Source organism: Pseudophryne corroboree, chromosome 2 (assembly GCF_028390025.1).
Source record: "Pseudophryne corroboree isolate aPseCor3 chromosome 2, aPseCor3.hap2, whole genome shotgun sequence".
In the NCBI taxonomy this organism is placed as follows: Eukaryota; Metazoa; Chordata; class Amphibia; order Anura; family Myobatrachidae; genus Pseudophryne; species Pseudophryne corroboree.
Window position 1 is genome coordinate 347,598,973 of NC_086445.1, and position 11,568 is coordinate 347,610,540.

The following is an 11,568-nucleotide window of genomic DNA, read 5'->3' on the forward strand; positions in this document are numbered from 1 at the left end:
TGGTGCCTTGCACCTACTAGGGACTTGGAGGACTCCAAGTTGCTAGATGTTGTCAGGGCCCTGAAAATATAGGTTCCAGGACGGCTGGAGTCAGGAAAACTGACTTGCTGTTATCCTGTATGCACCCAACAAACTGGGTGCTCTTGCTTTTAAGCAGACTATTGCTAGTTGGATGTGTAATACAATTCAGCTTGCACATTCTGTGGCAGGCCTGCCACAGCCAAAATATGTAAATGCCCATTCCACAAGGAAGGTGGGCTCATCTTGGGCGGCTGCCCGAGGGGTCTCGGCTTTACAACTTTGCCGAGCGGTTATTTAGTCAGGGGCAAACACGTTTGTAAAATCCTACAAATTTGATACCCTGGCTAAGGAGGACCTGGAGTTCTCTCATTCGGTGCTGCAGAGTCATCCGCACTCTCCCGCCCGTTTGGGAGCTTTGGTATAATCCCCATGGTCCTTTCAGGAACCCCAGCATCCACTAGGACGATAGAGAAAATGGGAATTTACTTACCGATAATTCTATTTCTCGGAGTCCGTAGTGGATGCTGGGCGCCCATCCCAAGTGCGGATTATCTGCAATACTTGTACATAGTTACAAAAATCGGGTTATTATTGTTGTGAGCCATCTTTTCAGAGGCTCCGCTGTTATCATACTGTTAACTGGGTTTAGATCACAAGTTGTACGGTGTGATTGGTGTGGCTGGTATGAGTCTTACCCGGGATTCAAAATTCCTCCCTTATTGTGTACGCTCGTCCGGGCACAGTACCTAACTGGCTTGGAGGAGGGTCATAGGGGGAGGAGCCAGTGCACACCACCTGATCGGAAAGCTTTACTTTTGTGCCCTGTCTCCTGCGGAGCCGCTATTCCCCCATGGTCCTTTCAGGAACCCCAGCATCCACTACGGACTCCGAGAAATAGAATTATCGGTAAGTAAATTCCCATTTTCTGCTGCGGGGTACACTGGGCTCCACAAGTCTGGACAATGGGGATGTCCCAAAGCAGTTACTTATGGGAGGGGACGCACTGTAGCGGGCACAAGAACCCGGCGTCCAAAGGAAGCATCCTGGGAAGCGGCAGTATTGAAGGCATAGAACCTTATGAACGTGTTCCCGGAGGACCACCTAGTCGCCTTGCACAATTGATCAAGGGTCGCACCACGTTGGGCCGCCCAAGAAGATCCAACAGACCGAGTAGAATGGGCCGCAATGTGAACAGGAGCTGACAGACCAGCCTTCACATAAGCATGCGCAATCACCATTCTGATCCACCTGGCCAGGGTCTGCTTGTGAGCAGGCCAGCCATGTTTGAGAAATCCAAACAAAACCAAAGAGTGAATCAGACTTTCGAATAGAAGCAGTTCTCGTCACATAGATACGGAGAGCCCGTACCACATCCAAAGACCACTCTTTGGGGGACCAATCAGGAGAGACAAAAGCTGGAACCACAATCTCCTGATTAAGGTGGAACGAAGAAACCACCTTAGGCAAATATCCGGGACGAGTCCTAAGAACCGCCCGGTCACGGTGAAAAATCAGATATGGGGAACTACAAGACAAGGCACCCAAATCTGACACTCTTCTAGCAGAGGCAATAACCAACAGAAACACCACCTTAAGGGAAAGCCACTTAAGGTCAGCTGAACCAAGAGGTTCAAATGGAGACTCTTGTAACGCCTTCAAAACCACCGACAAGTCCCAAGGAGCCACAGGCGGGACATAAGGAGGTTGGATACGCAACACACCCTGAGTGAAAGTATGAACATCAGGTAGAGTCACAATTTTTCTCTGAAACCACACCGACAAGGCAGAAATATGAACCTTGAGGGAGGCCAGATGCAGGCCTAAATCTAGGCCCTGCTGTAGAAAAGCCAAAAGTTTGGCTGTACTAAACTTGGAAGTGTCATAATGGTTAGATGCGCACCAAACAAAGTAGGAATGCCAGACCCGATGGTAAATCCGAGCAGAGGCCGGTTTCCGAACCCGCATCATAGTTTTAATGACCTCTTCAGAAAAACCCTTAGCTCTTTAAGATGGAAGCTTCAAGAGCCACGCCGTCAAAGACAGCCGGGCTAGGTCCTGGTAGACAAAGGGGCCCTGTACGAGGAGGTCTGGGCGTTGTGAAAGTAGAAGTGGACGCTCTGACGATAGGCCTTGCAGGTCTGAGAACCAGTGCCGTCTGGGCCACGCCGGAGCTATGAGAAGCAGATTTCCTTTTTCTTGCTTGAACTTCCGAATTACCCTGGGCAGGAGTGACACTGGAGGGAACACGTACGGCAGCCGAAACCTCCACTGCACTGCCTGCGCATCCACGAATGCTGCTTGAGAATCCCTTGTCCTTGCTCCGAAGACCGGTACCTTGTGATTGTGTCGAGACGCCATCAGATCCACATCTGGAAGACCCCACCTTTCCACGAGGAGTTGAAACACTTCTGGATGGAGGCCCCACTCGCCGGCATGCACGTTCTGACGACTGAGAGTCCGCTTCCCAATTCAGGACTCCCGGAATGATTATTGCCGGTAGATGGCGTTCTGCCCAACGTAGAATCCGTGAGGCTTCCTTCATTGCCAAACGGCTTCAAGTGCCGCCTTGATGATTTGTGTAAGCCACTGTGGTGGCGTTGTCCGACTGTACTTGAACAGGACGGTTCTGAATCAAATGCTGGGCTAGGTTCAACGCATTGAAGACCGCCCGCAATTCCAGAATGTTGATCAAGAGGAGAGATTCCTCCTTGGTCCACCGACCCTGCAAGGAGTGCTGCTCCAGCACCGCGCCCCAGCCTCTTAGACTGGCATCTGTCATCAACAGGACCCAGTTGGATATCCAGAAGGGACGGCCTCTGCACAATTGTCGGTCCTGGAGCCACCAGAGCAGCGACAGACGGACCTCCGGAGGCAAAGAGATCATTTGAGACCTGATTTGGTGAGGCAGGCCATCCCACTTGGCTAGAATCCGCTTCTGGAGGGGGCGAGAATGGAATTGAGCATACTCCACCATGTCGAATGCTGATACCATGAGGCCCAGCACCTGCATTGCCGAATGTATCTACACTTGCGGACGAGAAAGGAAGCAACGAATCCTGTCCTGAAGTTTCAGGACTTTCTCCTGAGACAAGAACAACCTCTGGTTGTGAGTCTCCAACAGCACTCCCAGATGCACCATGCTCTGAGCAGGGACCAGGGAGGATTTCTTCCAGCTTATGAGCCACCCGTGGGCTTGTAGAAACCGAACAGTCATATCCAGATGACGCAGGAGAAGATCTGGGGAATTTGCCAGGATTAACAAGTCGTCCAGGTACGGCAGTATCCTGACCCCTTGACGGCGGAGTACCACCATAACTTTGGTGAAGACTGGCGGAGCCGTTGTTAAACCAAAAGGTAACGCCCGAAACTGGTAATGGATGTTGCTAATAGCGAACCTCAGGTATTGTTGATGTGACACTGCTATAGGAATATGCAGGTAAGCATCCTGTATGTCCAGGGAGACAATGTAGTCACCAGGTTCCAAGGCCAGAACTATAGAGCGAAGGGTTTCCATACGGAACTTGGAAACCTTCACAAAATTGTTCAGTGCCTTGAGGTTGAGAATGGGCCGGGAGGACCCATTCGGTTTCGGGACTAGAAGTAGCGGAGAATAGTACCCCCGGCCCCTCTGAGCAAGAGGCACCTGTACTACGACTCCTGTATCCAGGAGGGTCTGTACCACCGAATGCAGAGTATTTGCCTTTGTCTGGTCCGATGGGACGTCTGTCTGGCAAAATCGATGAGGGGGTCGGTTTTTGAAGGCTATGGGGTAACCTCGAGTGACGACTTCCCGTACCCAGGCATCTGAAGTGGTCTTCAACCATTCCTGGGTATACCCTAGAAGCCGGCCCCCCACCCTGGGATCCCCCAGGGGTGGCCCGCCCCGTCATGCGGCAGGCTTATCGGTCTTGGCTGCTGGCTGACGGGCAGCCCAGGCTCTTTTGGGCTTCGGCTTACCAGGTTTGGAAGTGCGGGCCAGCTTATGGTACACCTGACCTTTTGCTTTTCCTGAAGGACGAAAGGGGCGAAAGGACGTGCCTTTGGCCTTCGACACAGAAGGAGCTGTATTAGGCAGACAGGGAGTTTTGGCAGTAGCCAAGGCAGACACGATCTTATTTCAGTCCTCCCCAAACAGAATATCCCCCTTGAAAGGGACTACCTCCAGGGTTTTTCTAGAGTCCAGATCCACAGACCAGGATCTCAGCCATAATATCCTGCGAGCCAGGACCTACGTAGTAGAGGCCTTGGCTGCTAGGATACCGGCATCAGAAGCCGCCTCTTTAATATAGCGAGAAGCTGTGACAATATATGACAAGCATTGTCTAGCATAGTCAGAGGAGATTTTAGCTTCTAACTCCAAGGCCCATGCTTCAATAGCCTCTGCCGCCCATGTATGCAATAGTGGGCCTTTGTGCAGCACTCGTGAGGTTGTAAATTGCTTTTACACAACCCTTGACACGTTTATCCGTAGGCTCTTTTAGAGACGTGACGGTAGTGACAGGTAGAGCTGAGGAAACCACCATCCTAGCCACATGTGAGTCTACTGGAGGAGGCGTTTCCCAATTCTTAGACAGCTCTGGCGCGAGGGGATAGTGAGCCAGCATCTTCTTTTGAGGCACAAACTTCGTACCCGGGTTTGCCACGGTACCTGACGTATATCCACTAGGTGGTCAGAGTGAGGTAAAACTTAGCGCTTGAACCTATCTGGTTTCTTAGGAGGAATGGATGGCTCGGGATCATCCGTAATCTGCAGAATTAAGTTAATAGCCTCCAAAAGATCAGGAACATCCACATGTGAACTACCCTCCCCATCAGCCGTATCTGAGTCAGAACCTGTGGGGTCAGTGTATGTGCTGTCTTCATCAGATGAGGTGTCAGTGACAGCAGTGGATTGTGAGGAGACGAGCGCTCGCTTAGAGGACCTCTTGGACTTAGGCGAGCGATGGTCAGACTTTTTAGTAGTCAGGGACTGGTTCAACTTCTTTAATTGAGCAGATAAATCGTCCGCCCACGGCGGGTTAGCTGCAGGGACCACATACGGTTGTACCGGCATTGGGGGTCCCATAGGGGGTGTTAGTTTATGAACTAGCGTATGCAGAAGCGTGGAAAAAGCGGCCCACGGAGGGTCAGTATGTGCCTCCGTTGCCACAGTCCCACTGGGGGGCAAGGAGCCCCCAGAACCAGAGCCCACAGCTGCTATATTCTCCCCATATGTGCCTGTGGCTTCAGCAACACCAGCAGTGTGTTCCGCCCCAGAACCATTACCCTCAGAAGCAGACATCATATAACTTGCAGTATGAGGTAACACAGTACAATTATTAGCAGCACTATATCCCTAAACCTAAACCCCTGCGCAGTGTAGTCAGCACCAGCAGAGATAAAGGAGAGATATGGTGACAAAATCACAGAGAAAAATACGTAATACAGTATATCTTTGTGAAAATCCTATATTAAATAACACCTGACGCACCAAGCCCCCTCAGGTTATAGAATATAGGGATAGCAAGTTGAGTGAAAGACACAAGATGGACACCACTCAGCTATCAATGCACACACAAATAGTCAGTTTGTACAATGCAGAGGCTATTACAGACAATAATACTGCACTGGACTAGCTTACACAGCTATATAACAATAGATATAACAGTACACCGTAAGAACTGGATGTATATCACAGGGTAATTGTACTATAAACCCCTGACTAAATGCACTCTTTCTTACTAACACTGACTAAAAAGGCAGGTAGAATACTTAAGTGTCATGTAAAGGCACAGCGCTGACAACCAGGCGGCTTTACACAGGAGGATTCGCCCAAGCAGTCCCAGGAACAGTGAGCTGAGGAGTAATGGCGCCGCAGACACTGACATGGAGTGAGGAAAAGACAGATATGTAACTTCAGGGCGGGAATACTTGCTGGAAATGGCGCCCTGGGACTGGGGGAGGGGCTTCAGGTCTAAGCCTTATCCCCCTTGCTGGCAAAACCACCGGGTACTGTGGGCGATATTAAAATCTGTTTTAAGAGAGAACCTGACCTGCGCCCATGACCTGGTGATCTAGTGGGATCGCCTGTATCCACATTGTCCACCGCCAGCGCGCACGGCCCGCCTCCCACTGACCGCGCCGAATCGCGATAAAGACCAGATCCTGCAAGCGGGACCCACTTACCACCTCCCGAAGCGCGGCCACGCGATCCTGGAGAGTCCCAGCCGTGTGTCTAGCGTAAAGAAAACCGGAGCCTCCGCTATAGGTACCCGGCAACCAGGGCTCGGGAGTGTACAGCGCCGCTGGGGAGAGCTGGAGCTGCAGCAGTGAATGTCGAAAGACATTTACCACCGCTGCTGCCCATGAAGTCTTCACTTTTTACTTCATTAAAAGCTTTTCTCAGGGCTGCTTGGAGCAGTCCCTCTGTTAAGTGCTTGCTTACTGCAGCACCAACTGACAAACTGAGCTCCTGTGCTGGGAGGCGGGGTTATAGAGGAGACTGCGCTGTGCATTCTGGGAACAGTCAAAGCTTTGAGTCTGTTGGTGCCTCGGATCAAGATCCTACTCTACACCCCATTGTCCAGACTTGTGGAGCCCAGTGTACCCCGCAGCAGAAACATAGTTTATGGTTTGTGTGCTTGCATGTTACGGGTGTGGTATGAGTTGCTGGCGGCCAGCATACCGGCGCCGGGATCCCGACTGTCTGCTTGCCAACAGCGGGGCGAGCGCAAATGAGCCCCTTGCGGGCTCGTCGCGCTCGCCACACTGTGGGCATGGTGGCGCGCTACGCTATCTATTCTTCCTTTAGGGGGGTCGTGGACCCCCAAGAGAGAGAAAAGGTGTCTGTATGCTGGTTGTCAGGATTCCGGCGCCGGTATACTGTGCGCCAGGATCCCAACAACTGCTATACTGAGTACCACCCCATATTACAATTGGGAACAAACACCGTAATATAGCGAGTCTGTGTGTGAGATATATATCTAATGTATACTAACAGAATTGGCCATTATTTAGTCAGTGGGATTACTTTTGGCATTGTAATCTAAAACAGCTCTGGTGACTAATGGGTTACATTATACCATAGGATATTAATATGTTTATTTCCTTGTAAAGGTTCTGTTGTTGCATTGGAGTTTAATGGTGATGGAGCCGTAGAGAGCTGCCATTCTGTCATTGGCAGCATCTTCAGTGGTACCGAGGTGAGTTCTAGTCAGTATTGGGTATGAAATTCTGCTGCAATAGATCGGTGTGAGCAAAGAGTCGTTGAAAACGGAAATCGCAATAATGCCAGAAAAAAACGTAGCGTGAACACTGATTAAAAATTAGGAGGATGTTGCTCATTTTCTTGCAGGCATATCTGAACTAATAATAATTAATTTGGTTTAGTGTGATGTAAGTTAAAGGGAGTTTTAAAGGATGTCTAAATTAAGCAAAATGGTTCATGGGAGCATTTGTACGAGTGCCAGATTCAGAGTTGCACGCATGTTGGCTGCATGTGCCGGCACATTGCATGCTCAAATAAATGTGGATCTTCGCTTGTATTCAGAAACTGCTTAATCTATGCATCCATACCGCTACTATCAGTCCGCATGTGAAAGTAGCCATCATCACTATCACCAGCCTTATCCTCCATGCAGGAGATCAGTCGGAAATCAGATGGATCTCTGTGTACGTTAGTCTCTGAATAGCCTGTAATTCAGCGTGTGAGGTATTTAGTTGCCAGATCTGCGTGCAGAAGTCATGCTGTTTTGGCAGATTCCCCTGACTGATCACAGATTATCGCTGTATGGCAGTACTTTCTATTATTATTTATAATTGGTGATCCATTGACCAGAGTCATCCATTGAGAAATTTGTTAGTACTCTTCCTGGGATAAAATAAAACCCCTCTGATAGACAGAGTAAGCACATCTGGAATATAATTTGAAGGAAAGGAGAAAAGACCTGAAACGGTCTCCTTCAATGCCACATTTACAGCATAAATCTAAATTCATTTGACACTCCATAATGTAACCTGATAGTATAGCCATACCTGATCTATGCAGCAAACCCGTCTTGATTAGTGTGTGTGTGTGTGTGTGTGTGTGTGACCTTTAATTTTCTATTGTCAGAATGAAAGTAATAATAAGGATAATATAGTAACTCCTTTTTCTTGTAAAATAGGTGTTTGTTTCAGAAAACAAGACGTCCTCTTCTCATGATGTGGAGAACTTCTACAACTTTGCTGATATACAGATGGGAATTTAGAGTCTGTTTACCTGCAACAATTGTCCCTTCCAGAAACTACTTCCAGTAAAGCATTCTGAACAGATTACGTGACCTACTATTCATAAGAAAATGAAACCGTGCACCTTGTATTCAGTGATTTGTGGGTAAAGACATGGCGCGCACACGCAGTGCTCTGATCTCTCACCACACTTTCTATTTGGTGTAGAAATCAAAGGTTTTCCTGTGTTTTATCTGAAGACAATTGTAGCCACAAGGCAGTGCTTACATTGTGTTGAATTTGTAAAATACTGTACATTTATTACAGGCTTGGTTAGGCTGTGCTGCATAGAACATTACATTCCAGATGGCATAATGCCATTGAGCTGGTTAATTATGGAAGATTTAGTAGTGAATTAAATATATATTTTTATTTTCTAATATTTATTTTTAGATTTTACACAACATGCAGTAATCGTTCTACATTTTAATACTTTTTTTTTTTTTAAATGCACTCTGAAATCAATATTTTATACTGTGAAAACGTAATTTCAGTCAAAGCTCTTGTAAATTGTTTTGTTGCATTAAGTACAAAATTCAGATACTTGTATATTAGCAGATAAAAGTTTACAGACTGTGTCCTACTCTGAGCCAGAGACTGAGGGTGGCTATGGGGTATATTCAATTGACGTCGAAAGCTGCCGTCTGTCGAAAAGACGTCAGTTTTCGACTTTTTTTAGGTCGGAAGGGGTTCCAACCTATTCAAAATATTCGACAAGTCGAGGACTTGTCGAAAAGCACGTGGATCGGCGGAATAGCTGCTGATCCACGTGCTTGTGTCGAAAACGGGGTCAAAACTGACAGGTTTTGGCCCCCTTTTCGACCATCTCAGTCCGACATAAAAAAATGTCGGACTGAGATGTGGGACCCAGAGCAGGAGACGGGGGACAGCCGCGGGCGTACAGCGGAGATCAGCGCTACAGCACAGCGCTGCAGCAGGATGTCTCACAGCTGCGCCGCTCACGGCAGCGTTCACCCGGCTCCAGTAAGTGAGGTCACGCTTGCTGGAGCCGGGTGGACACTGCCTTGAGGTCTGGCGACTGTGTGATGTCCTCCTGCAGCGCTACTGTAGCGCTGATCTCCGTCTGCCCGCGGCTGTCCCCGTTGGTCTCCCCGCGGCTCCCCCTTCCCCCTCTCCTCCTCTGGGTCCCTCATCTCAATTCGACTTGAAAAAGTCGAATTGAGATGAGATTGAATAGGGGTTGTCGGATCCATTCCGACAAATGCATGTCGGACTGGATCCGACCCTAATTGAATATACCCCTATATCTAACAGACAGAGAAATCCATTTGTGCCATGTGTTACAGTAACCATTTGTGAGTGTTGGCTATGAAACAATGCTCACTGACAATCCATAAGTCAGAGCAATCACTATATTACTGTATGATGGGATTCCATGACATTGTCATAAATATTTGTCCAAAAGACATTTTGTGGTAGATGTATTAATATATATGCTCCTGCCATTATGTGTAAGGACCTGCTTCACCTCCAAATCGCAGTGAAGTTGTTCCATATAACGGTAGCATGTTAACCGAAGAGGGAGAGTGTTAAAGTACCTGTGTGCTGAAGTGCACTCTCGCTCTTTTGGCTGTTTCTGCTGCCACTGACAGGTGCTGCATACATTCTGTGCATGGTGGTAATGCAAATCCCTGTGGTCGCTTTCAAAAAAAAAACTTTGGGTTTTTTTTTTTTTTTTATGCACAGTCCCCGGCTGCCGGAGCTGACAGACAGGGACAGTGCTGTGTGCCTGACAACGACAGCTGTTGAAATCATTTGCTGCAGTTATTGGATCGGTCTGTGCCACTGACAGTTCATATGTTGCCTGGCTCATTTGCTCGCCATCTCAGCAGCACTGATGACAGGGGCGCATAGTGCCCTTGTCATATAGCGCACATCTCCTTTTATATGTGGGGGAGAAGCGGTATCAGCGCACATAAAATGTTCTGATATGACTAAACCACAATATCACCCATTAATACATCTACCCCTTTGTTACAATTAGACTTCATATTTGACAAATGCTTGTTAAATTCCTATACCTATAATGGTTACAGAAAAAAAATATCCTTTTTAAAATGTTTACATTTGGATATTTCATACTTTTATAAAATCTGATAATTGTATATTTAAAAAAAAACAAAAACGAAATAAACAATCTGCTGAGACACTAAGGTCTATTTATTTGTTTTTTTTTGTCACCTGAAATTAGAACAAAAGACCCATAGATTGTGAATTGCTCAAATTCAGTGAGTGGCATTACTGGTGGTCTTCAGTACGTAGTATAAAGAGCTGAACACCCTTTACGATCAACATTGCTTGACATCATGACCTTTTACATTGGGGTAATCAGGAAGTTAGGGCCATTCCTTAATCTGGGCATAGACATGCACATAAATGCCTGCCAGACATTTTATCTAGCAGCCTGTGACCGTGCAGATATTGTGGCTATACACATATCTCACAGTGTAATGACCACAATACCTGCACTCCTTCCCTGGGGAGACGATAATTCCCCGTTCCTTCTCTAAAGGAACAGGAGAAATGTTGGTTGGTCGGTCAGCAGTGGCAAGGCATACACTGCCTGCGGTGGCCAACTTTAAACGTAGAAAATATTGCATTGGACGGACATGCTGGTTGATCCCGGCATGACCAATCAATATTTTCGTATCTGTTGCCTGCATACATATAATTATCTGGGTGATCCACCAATATGGGGCAGATCGGCCAGATGTTTGTAGCATGTATGCCCAGCTTTAGATGCAATGTTTTACTTTTCCTTTTCAGTGATGTTCCTTAAAGACCAATTGAAGCCATTATCTGAAATTTATATACAAAGTAGTGCGTTACAGAGCTGTTTGATATATTACAGAAAGCGGAACATTGCCCTCAGCATTAAAAATGCTGTCGTTCCACTAGGCATATTGCACCCCGATGGGAAAACCGTGCGAATGAGCAATCAGCCGTACGCATTATATATGGACAACATATCATTCGGACTCTGTTAACACTTAAGAATGGGATAGATAAATTCCTAATGGATAAAGATATACAGGGTTATGGTGCGTAGTCACGCACTATAGTTATAAAAAAAAGGAACAAACACAATGGCTAACATCGGCAACAGACAAAATTAGTCCTAAAAATAATACAGCGTAGGAGACCACAAATAGGTTGAACTCGATGGACAAATTTGTCTTTTTTTCAACCTCAGAAACTGTTACTATGTTATCATTCCGATCCGCGTCAGAACAATTTATTGTTAGATATATTGTCTAACGTGTATCCGAACAAACAGTG

At 47.3% G+C, this 11,568-nt stretch overlaps 1 protein-coding gene across 2 annotated transcripts in view; it reads left to right on the forward strand.

The window, feature by feature from the left end:
- RP2 (RP2 activator of ARL3 GTPase) overlaps positions 1 to 8,717 on the forward strand; it is a 68,783-nt gene extending 60,066 nt beyond the window's left edge. For both annotated transcript variants that reach the window (XM_063953070.1, XM_063953069.1), the window contains exons 4-5: positions 7,117 to 7,202; positions 8,166 to 8,717. In XM_063953070.1, the coding sequence (XP_063809140.1) occupies positions 7,117 to 7,202; positions 8,166 to 8,249 (170 nt within the window). In that variant the 3' untranslated portion in view covers positions 8,250 to 8,717. The remainder of the gene's footprint in view (positions 1 to 7,116; positions 7,203 to 8,165) is intronic.
- Positions 8,718 to 11,568: the final 2,851 nt, after the last annotated feature.